This window comes from Aquarana catesbeiana, linkage group LG06 (genome assembly GCF_042186555.1).
Source record: "Aquarana catesbeiana isolate 2022-GZ linkage group LG06, ASM4218655v1, whole genome shotgun sequence".
Taxonomy (NCBI): domain Eukaryota; kingdom Metazoa; phylum Chordata; class Amphibia; order Anura; family Ranidae; genus Aquarana; species Aquarana catesbeiana.
In genome coordinates this window covers 390601116-390619306 of record NC_133329.1, presented here as the reverse complement: position 1 = coordinate 390619306, position 18191 = coordinate 390601116, and the positions used below count along the sequence as shown (strand labels likewise).

The 18191-nt window shown below is 47.3% G+C and overlaps 1 protein-coding gene across 2 annotated transcripts in view; it reads right to left on the bottom strand.

Annotated features, from left to right (window-relative positions):
* Nucleotides 1–18191, bottom strand: part of PTPRN (protein tyrosine phosphatase receptor type N) — a 193996-nt gene that overhangs the window by 21740 nt on the left and 154065 nt on the right. For both annotated transcript variants that reach the window (XM_073634326.1, XM_073634327.1), the window contains 5 exons: nucleotides 13361–13573; nucleotides 11257–11466; nucleotides 8125–8272; nucleotides 3231–3304; nucleotides 2230–2307 (listed from right to left, as the gene is read on the bottom strand). In XM_073634326.1, coding sequence (XP_073490427.1) covers nucleotides 2230–2307; nucleotides 3231–3304; nucleotides 8125–8272; nucleotides 11257–11466; nucleotides 13361–13573 — 723 coding nt within the window. The remainder of the gene's footprint in view (nucleotides 1–2229; nucleotides 2308–3230; nucleotides 3305–8124; nucleotides 8273–11256; nucleotides 11467–13360; nucleotides 13574–18191) is intronic.

The window sequence follows — 18191 nt, the reverse complement described above, 5'->3', positions numbered from 1 at the left end:
ACACTTACCATCACACTTTTAAATATTGCCAAACACTACTTTAACCACTTAAGCCCCTGAAGGTTTTACCCTCTAATGACCAGGCTATTTTTTGCGATACAGCACTGCGTTCTTTTAACTGACAATTGCGCGGTCGTGCGATGCTGTACCCAAATAAAATTGATGTCCTTTTTTTCCCCACAAAAAATTCTTTTGGCGGTATTTGATGACCTATGCGGTTTTTATTTTTTGTGCTATAAACAAAAAAAGCGACAATTTTGGAAAATAAATAAATAGCGATTTTTAGCGGACTGCGACACTGAGGCGGACAAATTGGACACCTGTCACTTTTTTGGGAACCAGTGACATTATTACAGTGATCGGTGCTAATAATATGCACTGCTACTGTACTAATGATACTGGCAAGGAAGGGGTTAATCCCAGGGGCGATCGAAAGGTTAGGTGTGTCCCTAGGGGGTGTTTGCTAACTGTGTGGGGGGTGGTCTGACTGGGGGAACACAGAGACCCGTGTTCCTGCTTAGCATCTATCTTCTTCCCTGTCAGAACGACAATCTGCCTTGTTTACATAGGCAGATCGCTGTTTTGCCTCTTTGGGGAACGATCAGCGGGTCCCGGCAGAAATCACGTCCGCCGGGCCCGCTGATTAGCTCCCCCTCTTGCAAATCAGTGTGCCCCCCCGCTGTCTATTGCACTAAATGAGGTACAGGTACGTAGTTTCGTGCAATAGAGCCGACCTGCCGCAGAATATACTGTGGTAGGCGATCGGCAAGCGGTTAAAGTGATATTAAACCCTCAGTATTTTTAAACACTTTCAGCAGCTGATTTACTCATTATGGGCTTCTTCATCTTTTAATCCTTACCTATGTTCCAGTATAAGCTGGTGACATGATCTGGGGCGCACGCCGCCGGCGACCAACTCCTGCTGTGATCGGACACAGCAGGAGCTAATCAGCGGGACCTGCCACTCGTTGACAGGAGAAGCAGAACGGCAGTCTGCCTATGTAAACAAGGCAGACCGCGGTTCTGTTGGAGAGGAAGATGGAGATCTTGTGTTTCTGCTAAGCAGGAACACGGATCTCTGTTTTCCTCCAGTTAAGCCCCCCCCCCAGTTAACAATCACTCCCTAAGAACACACTTAACCCTTTGGTCACCCCTGATGTTAACCCCTTCCCTGCCAGTGTCATTAGTACAGTGAGAGTGTCACTTAGTGTCCGATTTGTCCGCAGTAATGTCGCTGTCCCGCTAAAAATCGCTGATCGCCGCCATTACTAGTAAAAAAGAAATAAATAAATAAAAATTCTATAGTTTGTAGACGCTATAACTTTTGTGCAAACCGATCAATATACACTTTTTTTTTTACCGGAAATATGTAGCAGAGTACATATTGGCCTAAACTGATGAATAAATTCGATTTTTCTACATTTTTTTTTTATTGGGTATGTTTTATAGCAGAAAGTAAAAAATATATTTTTTTTTCAAAATTGTCGCTCTTTTTTTTGTTTATAGCGCAAAAAAATAAAAACCGCAGAGGTGATCCAATACCACTAAAAGAAAACTCCAAATGTGGGAAAAAAAGGACAAAAGTTTCACTTGGGTACAGTGTCGCACGACCGCACAATTGTCAGGTAAATTAACGCAGTGCCGTATTGCAAAAAATGGCCTGGTCATGAAGGGGGGGGGGGTAAAACCTTCCGGGGCTGAAGTGGTTAAATATCACCCTCCCCACTGACAAGTTTTTTGCGATACGGCCCTGCGTTACCTTAACTGACAATTGCGCGGTCGTGCGACGCTGTACATAAATAAAATTGATGTCCTTTTTTTCCCACTACGTCTTTTAATGTCACTCACTCCTACTAAGAAGCACTGGCCACACACAGGTCCAGGTCCTTATTTTTTTTTTTTTAATTCTTCCACATTTGTCTGTTAGAGGCACTGAAATGAAATAAATGCGTTACAGAAAAGACTGACACCGGTGGGATGTTATGTAGACATTTAGTGGTCAGCAGAGTTTTCCTTTATACATGTTAACCCCTTTTCGCCCAGCCCCGGTATCTCTTTAAGGGGATCACTGTGCTGGGAGGGCACCATGAGCACACTCTCAGCACAGAGACATTGACCAATCCCCCCCCATGGATGTATATGTGCGCCACGTGGGCGTTAGAGCCCACCCTCTTTGCTGCAGTGCATATGCATTACATTAGCCCTCTGTACTTACATCTGTAAACTCACCTGCCAGAAGTCTGCGATGGTGTGTGACAGCGGACCATGCGTGGCGATATAAGCCGGCATACGTGGGTCATGTTCAATCTGAGGGCAGAAAAAAGTATTAAAGTATATGTGATTAAATATATGTGTGTGAACCCTCACCTTGTAAAACAACCCATTCTGTTTAAACTAGAAATGAAACGCTAAACATTTCGGTAATCTCTGTATAGATATAATAAAAAAACGTTATAAATACCCTTTTTCCCCTTTTTTTTTTTTTTTTTTTAATAAGTGATCACATTCCCTCTGTTCTCAGCTGCATAAGAGCTGGGGGAGGAGAAGCAGCAGCACACGGACCCTCCCAGTGAATGGCTGTGCAAGGGGTGGGGGGGGGGTAGCAAGTCAGGAAAAGTCTAATAATTGGAGGAGAGCAGGCTGAGTTCCCAGCACAGCCAGAAGACTGACCACACTGTTCTCTCTTGCTTAGTGTGATCAGTTTTTAATAGGAAAGCAGAGGGACTGGCAGGAACAACAGGGATTACACACAAAGGAAGCAACACATAGAGAACAGGAGACTTTCTCATACACATGGTACATGTACATATACATGGTACAACAGGCTCATATCAGGAATATGAAATGTTGGGGTAATACATTCTACAGTGGCGGCTGGTGGTATATTTTTTTTGGGGGGGGGGGGCAAACAATGCACCCACAGCCAACCCTCCAGTTGGTCGGTCACCAGCCCCGCACTTACCCCATCTAGGTCGCGGCAAGTGCTTCCTCCTGGCGGCGGCTTCCACCGTGCGTCTCCTCCCTGCTCCTCCTAAGAAGCCAAAAGGATCGCTTCTCCTCTCGGCCAATCAGGTGATGGGTCTCGGGACCCGCTTCCTGACCGGCCGGGAGGAGAATCAGGAAGACAATAGGGAATACTAATCCGCTATTGTCACACAACTGGGTGGGCTCGGGGGGGGCGCAGTGCTAATTAGTCATGAGAGACAGAGACGTGGTTGAATATCACTCACAATAGGGCTGGCATTGATGTAGTCGCTTCGGGACGGGTTGTTGTCACTCCTTAGTTTAATACGAGCGTGGTCATCTACAAAAAAAAGAAATAAAAATAGTTACCCAAGAGTAATGTCCATTGCAGCACAGGCATTTATAATAAAGACACGTGGGGGTTGATTTACTAAAGGCAAATAGACTGTTCACTTTGAAGGGGAAATATCCCCAGAGCTAAGTGAATGAGATGAAGCTCTGCTGACTTCCATCAGCTAATTGTGTGCAAGCAAAAATGCTGTTTTTTTTTTTTTTATTTTCTCTGCACATAATTGGGGTATCATACATCCCTCTTTTTGGATATTTTTGTGTATTTTGATGGATATTATAGAGCTTTGAAGTCTGGTGTGATCCTTTATGACAGGCCATGATTTTGGCAATTTTCTATGAAAAAAAAAAAAACATATTTTAAAGCTAAAGAATCAGGGCTGGAATAAACCAAAGGAAGCCACTGCCCAATGGATACATAAATCAAGGATCTCGCTGTCTGCTTCCTACAATAATGATATGCCAACAAGAATCTTATTCTATATTTACTGTCTATTATACAGTATATATATATATATATATATATTATATATATATATATATATATATATATATATATATATATATATATATATATATATATATATAATTTTTTTTTTTTTTTAAATCTTTTTTGTTGAAATTTTCTAAATAAAGTTACAAACATAAAAAACAGAGACAACAGTCAGCACTACAATACACTTCACCCCGGGGATACCCACAGTTATTAAACCAGGTGCTCATCGAGGCCTGCATATATTCAGCATCCTGCCAACTATCTGAAGCTTTAACCAATAGACAGTTAGTCCGAAGCAGTAGCATTATCATTCATCCAATTTTCCCACACCTTTTCAAATTTAGCTGGCACCCCTCTATTAACATACGTAGCTTTGTACCGTGGTAAGGTATTATTTATTAACGCCTTCCAAGCCACGATGGTAGGGGACACCGGTTTCTTCCATGACAAAATGATTACCGTATTTAGCGGTGTATAACACGCACCTTAATTTTAACTGGCAAGTTTCAAGGAAAAAAAACTTACATTTTAAATAAAGAACTTTGAAGCAAAATAAGGGTCAGTGCCCATCTGCAGCCTCACCAATGCCCATCAATGCAGCCTGATCAGTGCCCATCTGCAGCCTTACCACTGCCCATCAATGCAACCTGATCAGTGCCCATCTGCAGCCTCAACTTTGCCCATCAATGCAGCCTGATCAGTGCGCATCTGCAGCCTCACCATTGCCCACCAATGCAGCCTGATCAGTGCCCATCTGCAGCCTTATCATTGCCCATCAATGCAGCCTGATCAGTCCCATCTGCAGCCTCACCATTGCAGCCTGATCAGTGCCCATCTGCAGCCTCAACTTTGCCCATCAATGCAGCCTGATCAGTGCCCTTCTGCAGCCTTACCACTGCCCATCAATGCAACCTGATCAGTGCCCATATGCAGCCTCACCAGCGCCCATCAATGCAGCCTAATCAGTGGCCATCAATGCAGCCTGATCAGTGCCCATCTGCAGCCTCACCATTGCCCATCAATGCAGCCTGATCAGTGCCCTTCTGCAGCCTTACCACTGCCCATCAATGCAGCCTGATCAGTGCCCATCTGCAGCTTCACCATTGCCCAATAATGCAGCCTAATCAGTGCCCATCTGCAGCCTCACCTTTGCCCATCAATGCAGCCTGATCAGTGCACATCTGCAGCCTTACCATTGCCCATCAATGCAACCTGATCAGTGCCCATCTGCAGCCTCAACTTTGCCCATCAATGCAGCCTGATCAGTGCGCATCTGCAGCCTCACCATTGCCCACCAATGCAGCCTGATCAGTGCCCATCTGCAGCCTTATCATTGCCCATCAATGCAGCCTGATCAGTCCCATCTGCAGCCTCACCATTGCAGCCTGATCAGTGCCCATCTGCAGCCTCAACTTTGCCCATCAATGCAGCCTGATCAGTGCCCTTCTGCAGCCTTACCACTGCCCATCAATGCAACCTGATCAGTGCCCATATGCAGCCTCACCAGCGCCCATCAATGCAGCCTAATCAGTGGCCATCAATGCAGCCTGATCAGTGCCCATCTGCAGCCTCACCATTGCCCATCAATGCAGCCTGATCAGTGCCCTTCTGCAGCCTTACCACTGCCCATCAATGCAGCCTGATCAGTGCCCATCTGCAGCTTCACCATTGCCCAATAATGCAGCCTAATCAGTGCCCATCTGCAGCCTCACCTTTGCCCATCAATGCAGCCTGATCAGTGCACATCTGCAGCCTTACCATTGCCCATCAATGCAACCTGATCAGTGCCCGTTTGCAGCCTCACCAGCGCCCATCAATGCAGCCTGATCAGTGCCCATAATGCAGCCTGATCAGTGCCCTTCTGCAGCCTTACCATTGCCCATCAATGCAGCCTGATCAGTGCCCATCTGCAGCCTCACCTTTGCCCATCAATGCAGCCTGATCAGTGCCTATCTGCAGCCTCACCTTTCCCCATCAATGCAGCCTGATCAGTGCACAGAGATGAGACGCCGGATTACACAGAGCGAGGATCTCCTGTTTACTCGGCGGCCACTGTAATACGAAAGACCCACCTCTTGGACCAGCTCTTAGACAGAACACTGGACCAATACCGGACGTGTGGCATCTATCACAGGTGCTAGTCCAGGAGGCAGGACTTTGTATTACAGTGGCCGCCGAGTAAGCAGGAGATCCTTGCTCTGTGTAATCCGGCGGCGCCCGCCCCCCCCCCCCCCTTCCCCTCCAAGGCAGCCCAGGTAAAATATCAGCGTATAACACGCACGTATGATTTGCCCTCTATTTTCAGGGGGAAAAAATTTGTGTTATATGCCGATAAATACGGTATTTTGCGTGCATACTACAGGAACAGGGTAAGTAGTGTACGAATCACCTTCTTGGATGCCAGCGGGGTCTGCCAGGCCCAACAAACAGACCGCTATAGAAGGTCTGATGGTAATCGTCATGACCGACTTAACACAGTCCATACCCTCCACCCAAAACTGTTGGATGGGTGTGCAGTGCAAGAAAATGTGCAGAAAATCCGCCCCAGGGGCAGCACACCTCCAACAGTTCCAGGGATGCGCTGGAAAGATTCTTGCAAGTTTATCTGGAGTGTAGTATATTCTATGTAGAAATTTGAATTGTATCAAATGATCCCTTGCTGATACCAGTCTAGAAACGGCAATGCACATCAATTGCAAGGTGCGTTGGAGTACCATGCAGAATGAATGGCACTGCATCACACCAACGCATGTAACATGCGTTGCCGCAATGCCATGAGTCCTAAATGTCAATGCAGACATCTGCTTGGATAGCGGGAGGTCACCCCAAATACACATTAAGCCCAGGTCAGCCAATCAGGTTGAGGCCAGGAGGTGCATATGAGAGATAACATCGCTGCTTCAAAGCTAAAATCAGGCGCCCCCTGCTGATCCAATAGGGCCCTGGCCCGGGCCCAGTATGGAAGGGTTGCCTGTACCCCCCATATCAGTAGCCCATGCTGATCATGCCCCCTGCTGAGTCGAACCTAAAGCTCTGCAATCAGAGAAACTCATCAGTGGTGGTGCGTCCATAAGGGCGCACGGGCACACAGGCTTCGCCCCCTCTAGCACCAATAGATAGATTCATGCATTGCATGAATCTATCTATGGCCACCGCTGTCACTCCCTACTCAGGTGTCCGAAAAGGCGCCTGATTTACAGCAGCGGGGGGCTGTTTTTGAAGCACCTGATTAGAGCCATAGGCTCTAATAGGCATCAAAAAAGGTGACCTGCGAGCGCCATACTGGGCGCTCGCAGGTCACTCAGCTGTGTTAGGAAAGCGAATATTAATTCGCTTTTCTAACACTAAAATGCCTCTCCGCCAATCAGGTGCTCGGATCTGTTACCCGTCACCTGATTGGCTGAAACGACAGTCGCCTATCAGGCGTCCATTCATAGCAGGGGACGGGAAGAGAGGACGGGAGAAGACATCAAGGAGCTGTCCCACCAAGACAGGGTAAGTGCAGACGGGGGGGCACACTGGCAGCATTTGATATGGCACAGGGGGAGCGTTTGATGGGGCACACTGGCTGCATTTGATGGTACAGTGAAGCTGCAATTGATGGGGTTTTTTCCAGAATTTTTCCGTTTGTTTGCGCCCCCCCCCACCTCAAAAATTTTGAGCACCAGCCGCCACTGCTCATGGTATTTGCTGATTGGAAAGCTTTAGGCCCCTTTCACACGATCAGCCTGCTAGGATCCGCCTGTCCATTTTTCAGGCAGATCCGAGTGGGACACTCCTTGACTTCTATGGACAGGTGGATGTCAGCGGAGATGTGTCCGCTGACAACCGCCTGCCATCCAATCCGACAAAATCCGCTCAAAACAGACGGATGGCAATACGTTTGTCATCTGGCCAGCTGATAAGATTGAATGAAAACGGACATGCTGTCCCTTTTCGTACGATCTCCCCATAGAGAACAGCGGGGCTCTGACAGGTCCGTCCCTGCACAGTGAGCAGAGACGGACCTGTCATCCGCCTGCTCAGCGGGGATCAACGGAGTGATCCCCCGCTGAGCTAGCGGAGTCCTTCCAGGGCCTTAATCAGCAAGGAACGGGGGAAAAGGGTTTCTGACCTCTGCAGAGAGACCACTGTTTTCATGCAGAAAAAGAGGGACCTTCTATATTGCAGCAACACCATCACATACCAGGACAGGCTTCCATTATGAGGATGTAATTAGCAAAGAAAGGAAGAGGGGTTGAAGAAGGGAGAATTCTGCCCTGTGAGTGTAGAAAGGGTGAAGAAGTAGACATGACTAGATTCAGTATAACCCTCACATGGAACAAATTCGGGATTCCTGTTCTTCTTCAGGTTGGTGTCGGACTTGGCGACGGAGCAGGCATTGGGCTCCGCTTGATATGCACACAGTGCCTGCCACTCTTTTGCTAGCCGGTCCCGGTTTCTCAAATGATCTTCCATGTATGCCTGAAAAAATGTAAAGAAATAGGTGGAAATATAATGATTAAAACCAGTTTCAACTCAGTAATGCATTTCACGTCATCTATCAGACAGCAGCCAACTGATGGCACTTGCAGGGCAGGCTGACAATGCTGCTTCTAATTGCAAGACAGTAGCTTAGCGTTGTCAGCCTGCAACAGGAAGTGCTGTTACTTTCTGGATCTCCATGTAGGAAAATGATTGTCCCCAGGACAGGAATGAAGGGAAATTCATAAATCAGCAATGCAGACAGAAGTAAAAATGTTTTTATATTGTTATATAGGGGAATGCTAGAGAAGAGCTTCTCAACCACCCAACCATGGCCCACTGCCTCCCTCCTTCTAGGCCTCAAGCCAGCTGCAGATTCCCTAATCAGCCAGAGTGCTACATAGTTACCATAGTGCCACCCAGCCTCCTATAGTGGGCCACAGTGCCTCTCAACCTCCCTACATGCCCCAAAGCCCCCCTAAGAGCTCTCAGCCTCCTACAGTGCTGCCCAACTTCCCACCGTGTCCCCAGCCCCCTAAAATGCCCCCTGGCTTTCTGCAGAGCCTCTATCCACTTAGAGCCCTCAACCACAGTGCTCCCTAGCCCCCGCAGTGCCCACCAGTGTTCCACAGTGCCCCTCAACCTCCCTGCGGGTCCCCAGGCCCTCCTAAGGGCTTTTAACCCCCATAAAGTGCTGCCCAACCTCCCACAGTGCCCTAAGCCCCCTGGCTTTCCATAGAGCCTCTAGCCCCCCCCACAGTATCCCCTAGCCCCTGCAGTGCCCTCCATTGTTCCACAGTGACTTTGCAAATTCCTCAGCCTACTAGAGAGACCCCCTCAGCCCCCTTTAGAGACACATCAGCCACAGTCCCCCCCCCCAGCTTCCTCCACAAACCACCTCCCCTAACCTGCCACAGTGCCTCATAGTTCCCATAGTGCCATCCAGACTCCCATAGCCTCCAACCACAGTGCACCCTAGCCCCCCGCAGTGCGCTCCAGTGTTTCACAGTGCCCCTGCAAAATCCTCTGCCTCCTAGAAAGAGCCCCTCAGTCCCCTCAAAAGACACATCACCCACAGTTTCCCCCAAGTTTCCTCAACAAACCACCTCCCCTAACCTGCCACAGTGCCTCATAGTTCCCATAGTGCCACCCAGACTTCCATAGTGGGGCACAGTGCCTCTCAACCTTCCTGCGTGCCCCCAGGCACCCTGAGATCCCCCAGTCCCCTGCAGTGCTGCCCAACCTCCAACAGTGCCCCCAGCCCCCTGCACAATCCTCAGCCTACTAGAGAGATCCCCTCAGCCATATTCAGAGACACATCACCTACAGTTTCCCCCCAGCTCACTCCACAAACCACCTCCCCTAATCTGCCACAGTGCCCCATAGTTCTGATAGTGCCAGCAAGACTCCTATTGTGGGGCACAGTGCCCCTCAACCTCCCTTCATGCCCCCAGGCCCCCATCCTTCAGTCTCCTAGAGCAGTGGTCATCAACCCTGTCCTCAGGGCCCACTAACAGCCCAGGTTTGCAAGATTACTGAAATACATCACAGGCGATATCATTTGCTGCTCAGTGATTGCAGTATTCTAGTCTGCATCTCCCCAAGGTAATACATAAAACCTGGCCTGTTAGTGGGCCCTGAGGACAGGGTTGATGACCACTGTCCTAGAGTGCTGCCCAAGCCCCCTGGCTTTTGCAAAGCCTCTACCCCTCTTAGTGCCCCCAACCACAGTGCCCTCCTGTGTCCTACAGTGCCCCGAAAAATCCTTAGCCTCCCAGAGGGACCCCTTCAGCCCCCTTTAGAGACACATACCATATAGTCTCCCTTTAACTCTCTCCAGAAACCTCCTCCCCTACAGGACCACACTTCTTGTAACCCAGATTTGTGAATAGAGGAGAGAATCCTGTGACTGATCACACTCTCCACCATTCATAGATCATGTTACAAGCAGTGTAATCAGTGAAAGAACTTTTCTTATTGGAGGAGAGGGCAGCAGGGGATGTGTCCCCGTCAGAGAATTTTTTTTTTTTTTAGAAAAAAGATATGTGTATTGAGCTTTACAAAGAACAATACAAGAAGTAAAAGAAAAAAAAAGGTCAGAAGAAAACTTAACTCATCCTACCTCAACCTAACTCACCAGAGACCCACAGCTGCAGAAGCTCAGCAGTAGGAAGAGGACAGGGCAACCCTGCAGTGAAGATTTCTACAGATTTCAGCAGCCTGCACGTCGTGGGACAACCTTCATTACAGGTAAGTAAAGTAACCAAAGTGGCAAAAAAATGTTTTATAACTAAACTTCAGCTTAAAGTGGCCCTTCTACATGGGCACAGGAAAAAAAGGGTCCCTATACCACCTAATATTTAACCTGACCATAGAATTTAAAGTGGTTCTAAAGGCTGAAGGTTTTTTACCTCCATGCATTCTTTCTCCCTTCTCATCGGCTGAGATGCAGAAGCAGGAGCCATTGGCTCCTGCTGCTGTCAATCACAGCCAGTGAGGAGGGAAGGGGGGACGGGGCTGAGCTGCGCTCTCTGTGTCTTATGGATCTTACAGTGAGTCTTTAACACTTGCCTGCAAACCCAACACTTAAAGCTCAACTCCAGGCTCAGCCTCCATAAACAAATGACCTCTCCCTCCTGGAATCCCCCCATTCCCAGCTGTATGTTATGCTTTTTTTTTTCTTTTTTGACGATGAGCCAAAAGACCATGGACATCTTAAGGCCAAAATGAGATACTGCTGGAGGAACCTTCAGATTAGGTATTACAGCCAGACCTTTTTTATTTTTAGAACCTGCTATGGGCCTATTTTCATTTGTAACAATTTTTTGTGGAGCTGAGCTATAATCATATTCCCAGCAGCTCAAGTAATGAAATCTCTGAATCACATTCCAGCTGTCATTCTTCTGGTACAAGAGTAAAAATGAAAACAAATACCTTGTTGGTTGTCACTCAGCAATATTTTCTTTCCTTCTGGGTGCTCTTACCAGGATCATGTGACCGGTGGAGATGTCCATGTTGGACTGCACGGGTTCCTCGCACCAAGACGGAGTGCTGCTGTGTGAACTGGGGCTGGGCTGTGGCACGTCGCTGAACTGGGAAGACACACTGCTGACACGGGAGTTCTCTGCCGCTGCCCCGCTACCTTCTGTGCGACCGAATAGAGACTTTCCTGCCATGTGCTGTCTGCAGAGATCCTGGAGCGGAGGAGAGAAGGACAAAAAGGACTCTAGAGGGATTCTATTTATCTTCAAAGAGCAATTACAGGCAACACATAAAATCAACCACTGAAATGACCACCCAATCCTGAAAACATTACAACTCAACTAACTCAAAAAATCCGCCAAATATACCTATAATGCAAGTTTCTTGAACTCATTGCAGCCAGAATCAGTAGAAAGCCTTCTAGCTTTTACTGGAACTTTTACATCTACGTTCCGAGAACTCGAGAGGACGGTGTCCTGATCTTGAGAACATACTGGTATGCATATTTGGAGGCTCGGACCAGGGACTATTTAGGAAATAGGACACTAGCCGCCACACAGATTTAATAACACTATATGGTCAATGGTACGTGGACACTCCTTCATATATATTACAGGAAAGACATTTTAGGCAATTGTGTTCTTCCAACCTTGTAGTAACAGGCCTTTGGTGAAGGCCCTTTTCTGCTCCAGCATGACTATGCCACTGTGTACAAAGCCAGCTCCATAAAGACATGCATTGATGAGTTTGGTGTGGAGGAACTTGAGTGTCTTGTACAGAGCCCCGACCTCAACCCTACTGAGCACCTTTGGGATGAATTGGAATGAGCAAGGTCTTCTCCCACCAACTTTTCCATAAAGACATGGTTTGATGAGCTTGGTGTGGAGGATCTCAAGTGTCCTGCACAGAGCCCTGACCTCAACCCTACTGAACACCTTTGGGTTGATTTGGAGTGAGCAAGGTCTTCCCAACCAACATCTGCATAAAGACATGGTTTGATGAGCTTGGTGTGGATGATCTTAAGTTTCCTGCACACAGCCCTGACCTCAACCCTACTGAACACCTTTGGGTTGATTTGGAGCGGGTAAGGTCTTCCCAACCAACATCTGCATAAAGACATGATTTAATGAGTTTGGTGTGGAGGAACTTGAGTGTCCTGCAGAGAGCCCTGGCCTCAACCCTACTGAACACCTTTGGGATAAATTGGAACAAGCAAGGTCTTCTCAACCAACAACTTCATAACGACAAGATTTGATGAGTTTTGTGTGGAGAAACTTGAGTGGCTTGTACAGAGTTCTAATGGCAATGCTACTCAACATTTTAGGGATGAATTGGAATGAGTCAGGTCTTCACAACCAACATCTCCATAAAGCCATGGTTTGATGAGTTTGGTGTGGAGGAACTCAAATTGCCTTTACAGAGCCAAATCAGTACTGGACCTCAAAATATTTCTTTTTAGGTGAATGGGAACAAATTCCCACAGATACACTCCAAAATCTTTATGGAAATCTTTTCCAGAAAACTGGAGGTTCATAGATTCTGACAGCATGTGCTGCTGTCTATGGCCCCACTGGGGAAATTCACCCTTTTAATTGTCTTGGGAAATACAATATTTTACAGCTGTCACCAAAACAGGAGTTAACAAGAAATCTACCAATTCGGCCATATCCACAAAGAGTCCAGCGCACTCCATACAGCAATGAGACCCAGTCATTGGAAGGTGATGTGATGGTGCCACCAAAGCATAAGTCCAATCCAAGATATCACCAGCACACCATGTTTATAGAGACAGACAGGACACTTTAATGTCACCAACAGAATGAATCAATGCTTCAAGGACACTTGGGGCCTCTCCAGCAGACAGGAGAGGCCAGTGGTAACCGCTGCCTGTGGAAGAGGCCCCTAGTAGCCTTAAAACATCTCTGCTTCTGTTGGTGACATTAAATTGTCCTATATGTTTCTCTTGGAGTCATCATCCAATTGGGCACATCTGTTTCGGTGACACCTTGGAGAGATTTCCTCTTACTTCCTCCAAAAGTTGGCTACAGGTGTACTTTAATAATTATAACAGATTATTTTATACACATAGTCCATTCAATAGTTTACCTGGTACTCATACGTGGAGTCTCCACCGCCCTCAGGGCCAAGTCCGGCCAATCGTTCCTTCTCCCGCTGTTTGGCATGTTGGCGGAGGCAGAAGATGACAGCTGAGGCGATAACTATCCCAGCAATACAAGCCAAGGCAATAAAGATTAGGAGGACAAACCGGAAGGTATCCCCAAAGTGAGTGGCGTGAGGGTAGGTGGTGCCGTTACTGCGCTGTGGGTGGAGAAAAGATCTGATTTAACATGGAATCTTTCAGAAATATATGACTGGTTAATGTAACATTAACACCTTGTACAAATGGAAGACTTAAAAATATACCCAATAAAGCAGTACGAAGAGCATTACTGATATTCAAAGTGTAACCAATCACAAATCACCTCATCACTGATCTTCCTGGGGTAAGCTTAAAGCTGAAGTGTAATGTACACATATAATACCTCCCTTGTTCCCCCCTTCCCCCGATCAACATGCAACGCGCTGTAGCTGAGCTCCGCTTCTCATTGATCTTTTCGGTTCTCCTGTCTTTGCGGACCGGACTTTCCACCTCCTAAATCTCTTGCTCTGTGGACGCTCCTTCGGCTGGCCTCTCTCCCGACCTCCCAGATGGCTCCTGGTAAGTCGAAATCCATCCGGAACACGCCAGCCCCTGTTCGCACTTCCCCCACGGCGTGACCATCTTGACCACATGGTCTACCTTCTCTTCCAGAGCCTCTGCAGGCAGATAGCGCCTGCAAACATGGAAGACATGGAGCTCTCCTCCACAGATCTGATGGCCGCTATTACCTCCTGCAAGGAAGCTCAGACTTCCAAAATTGATTCTATCTTGACGGAAGTCAGCCTCTTCAGGCACGATTCGGAAAAATCCCGCTCCCGGCTGTCTGAAGCAGAGACACTCATATCTCATGTGGAGGACACAGTCCACACAGACCCCAGGGAGCTGCGGATCCTTCAGAAGCAAGTGCAGGCCTTACAAGACCAAACAGTGGATATGGAGAACAGGCTCCGATGCAACAATTTGTGGGTAGTGGGGCTCCCAAAAGGGCTGAGGGCACCAAACCTGCAGAATTCGCTGAGCGGTTCCTCACCAGTTCCTAGGCCTTACTGACCTCCCTCCTATGATTGCAGTGGAAAGAGCTCACAGGGTCTCTACCACACCACTGATACCTGGAGCCCCACCTAGGCCCTTTCTGATTATGCTATTAAACTACCGGGACCGTGACAGGATGCTGGCGGGAGCCAGAAATATACCCAGAAATATACCCAAGCTGACCCATGACAACGCCAAATTATCTCCATACCCAGATTACTCCCTTTAAGTGCAACAGTGCCAGCGTTCCTTCACAGAGATCGTAAAGTGCCTTCGGGAGCATGGGCTGAAATACAGCCTCCTGTAACCCAGCAAGCATAGAATCATTGATTGCGGCACCACCTTCTACTTTAAAACCCCTGCGGCAGCAGGCACCTGGCTGGAATCTCGCTAAGGCCTCATCGAGTCTCCTTAACGGATTACAAATCTGCATTTTGCAGCACCCTCTGGAGTTCATGATCCTGGCACTTACCGCATATCTCGGAAGCGGAGCACTCTCAATGCAGCACAAAGTTTTGTTGGCCTCGTTCTTGTTTAGTTCTTGTTTTTTTCTCTGAAGCGTTAATTATAGTTATAGTTGGGGGTTCGCTCTGGACTTAGATCCACAGGCGCCATCCCTACATGGACCACTCCTAAGGGACATGGAGCCTGCACTTTTCACACAAGTTAAGGGTATAGACCATGCACCTGGTTTTCTTTTCTATGTTTTTTTTTTTTTTTTTAATCGGCGCAAGGGTAGGGAGTTTTGTTAAAGGGTAAGTTCGCCTTTACAGAAAAATCTGTAAGGTGAACTTACACAGGACCCCCTCCTCACACCCCCCCCCCCCACCTGCGGCACAGTGATCTCCCGTTATGAGCCCTGCTATAGCCTCCTCACCTTACCGGGGCTTAGAAATCCCCTTGGCTTAATATCCAAAATGTCCCACGTTGGGTGGGACATTTTGTATCATTCCAATCAGATCCGTGTAGCTCATCCTGTCAGCGAGGAAGCAGTAGAGAGAATGCCGAGGGGATTTCTAAGCTCCGATCCGGTGAGGCTGCTATAGCAGGGCTCAGAACGGGATATCGCTGCGCTCCAGGGGGTGGTGAGGAGGGGGTCCTGTGTAAGTTCACCTTACAGATTTTTCTGTAAAGGTGAACTTACACTTTACAGAGGACCGGGAACATTCAGGTATTTAAAAGGAATACCTGAAATACCTGATGTTTCCGAGTGTCTCTGGCCCCACCCCCACCTCATACCTGCTGTTGAGCTACTGTGATGGCTCAAACAGATTAAGGATTTCTTGTTTTATAATGTATATTCAATGTATGGGCTTGACAAGGTTCTGCTTGACACAGGCACCTCACGGTCATGTAATGCAGAGGCCCTATACTAGGTCCGTCCACCCCTAACACTGCACTATGGCTAACACTGAAGACTCTCTGACCATTTTGTCCTAGAATGTTAGAGGGCTTAAAGTGGATGTAAACACACTCTCATCCTTTCTAAACAACTGCCATAGTGGTTATCTATAAGGATATACATGCCTCCTGCATGTATCCTTACATGTCATGCATTTTCTCCTGTGTATTTCTTACACTGAACTTCTGCTATGATCACTAACATCCAGTCAAAACCCAGAAAAGTCACCACATGACTTCTGCATGCCCAATCATGCTGAGGTGCTGAGGTGTGGAGCAACCAATCCTGGGAGAGCTGGAAAAGAAAGGAGGAGGGGATCTAAGGTACACAGAATGCCTCTCTCATACTTGTGCATGAGATATGTAAATCACCTGTCACTCACAGCAAGAGGCAGAAATGGACTCCAATTTCTCTGTCTGTTTTTATCTCACTGAAAAAAAAGATAAGAAGACTGCACAGAGCTGGATTAACTCTTCGTGGCAAGACTGGGCATAGATGACATGAAATTCTATACTGTACAAGGTGCAAGCCTTAATTAAAATTATTTCTTTCGGTTTTACATCCACTTTAATTCTAAATACAAGCGTTCTCTATTGTTTCAGTACCTGAAAATGCATAATTCACACATAGTACTATTACAAGAAACCCATCTCCTGGGTAGAAAAACTCTGGCTCCCAAAAGGCCGTTGGTACAGAAACTGTTCCATGCGACTTACTCCACCTATTCCCGTGGGGTAGCCATATTAATCAGTAAAAGCTTACCCTACACGATTAATGCTGTTCACTCAGACCCTAACGGGAAATTTTCAAACCCGGCTTTCCTTGGTGAGGTCCAGGAGTCATGCTACCTCCTCTCTGGTCTATCTGATCATAGCCCCCTAAAATTGACACTGAGGATTCAGAGGACACGTAACCAGGCCCTCTGGCGCTTGCAACCTAACTGGATTAATCACGAGACATCCCAGAAGCGTATTCCCCCTAAAGTGCAGGAGTTTGGGAGAATAATGAAGAGTCTGCCTCCCCTGAAATGGTTTGGGATGCGTTTAAAGCTCATAGCAGGGGGCAGTATATATCAGAAATTGTTGCTGTTAGGGCTGAACAGGGGGTTCTCACCTCCACATTACAGACTAAAGTTGAGTGTTCCTTGACCCAATACTCCTTCTCTCCTACTACTGAAAATTTTGACCATCTCTCATCAATTCAGCAAAAGCTACATCTCCATATTTCAGAAGTCACTATACTTGGTATACAAACTCATAGACAGGAATACTTTGAGTTTGGGGACAAAAATAGCAAATTATTGGCACTAATGGCCCAACATGACAGACCTCTCACAGTAGTTTCTGAAATTCTCACGGCAGAGGGAAAGATAGTGCTTTCTCAGGAAGATATTCTGGCTGAATTTACTAGGTACTACACCACCTTGTATACCTCCTCCTTACCGCCTAATTTTTACCCTATATCTATGACTAATATAATAGATACCCTGGTGTTGGGCTGGCTCTCAGATTCGGAAAGGGAACGCCTAGCAGCAGATTTCACCCCCGAATAAATTACCCTTGCCATTCGCTCTTTCCCAGCGGGTAAATCCCCAATGGCCTGTCAATAGAATTCTACAGAGCCCATACTGAATTGCTTGCCTCCAGGCTGGTGGCTTTATATAAATCTTGCCTGCTTTCCGGGTCCCTACCTCCCTCTATGAAGGAGGCCCATGTTATATGCATACTTAAACCCAATATGGACCCCAAATGGTGTGCTTCCTACAGTCCCATTGCGCTTCTTAATTGTGACCTGAAGATCCTCACAAAACTACTAGCCACCAGGTTAAATAAAGTCAATAAATCCCTGGTAGACTCTGATCAAATGGGCTTCATGCCCAGGAGATCTACTGATGCCAATATTCGCCGTTTTTTTTCTCCATACACATACAGTCATACATACATACATACACTCCCCCTATGTAAACTAAAGCACTAGAACAATTGCCACCTTGGATATAGAAAAGGCATTTGATACAGTGGAGTGGGCATATCTGTGGGAGGTGATGAGGAGGATGGGATTTCCATTATGTTTTTTCTTATGGATTCAAACACTCTACACGGGCCCCCTGGCAGGTATTCGGCTGAACGGCCTTGTGTCTGCCCCCTTCCATGTGCAGAGGGGTACCAGGCAGGGCTGCCCTTTCTCCCTAGTTGCCCTAGCCATGGAACCCATAGCTGAAGCCCTCAGACATTCTCCAGAAATGTACGGCCTTAGGATGGAGTGGCTGGAGGAGAGATTGGCTCTATATCAGGGATATGCAATTAGCGGACCTCCAGCTGTTGCAGAACTACAAGTCCCAT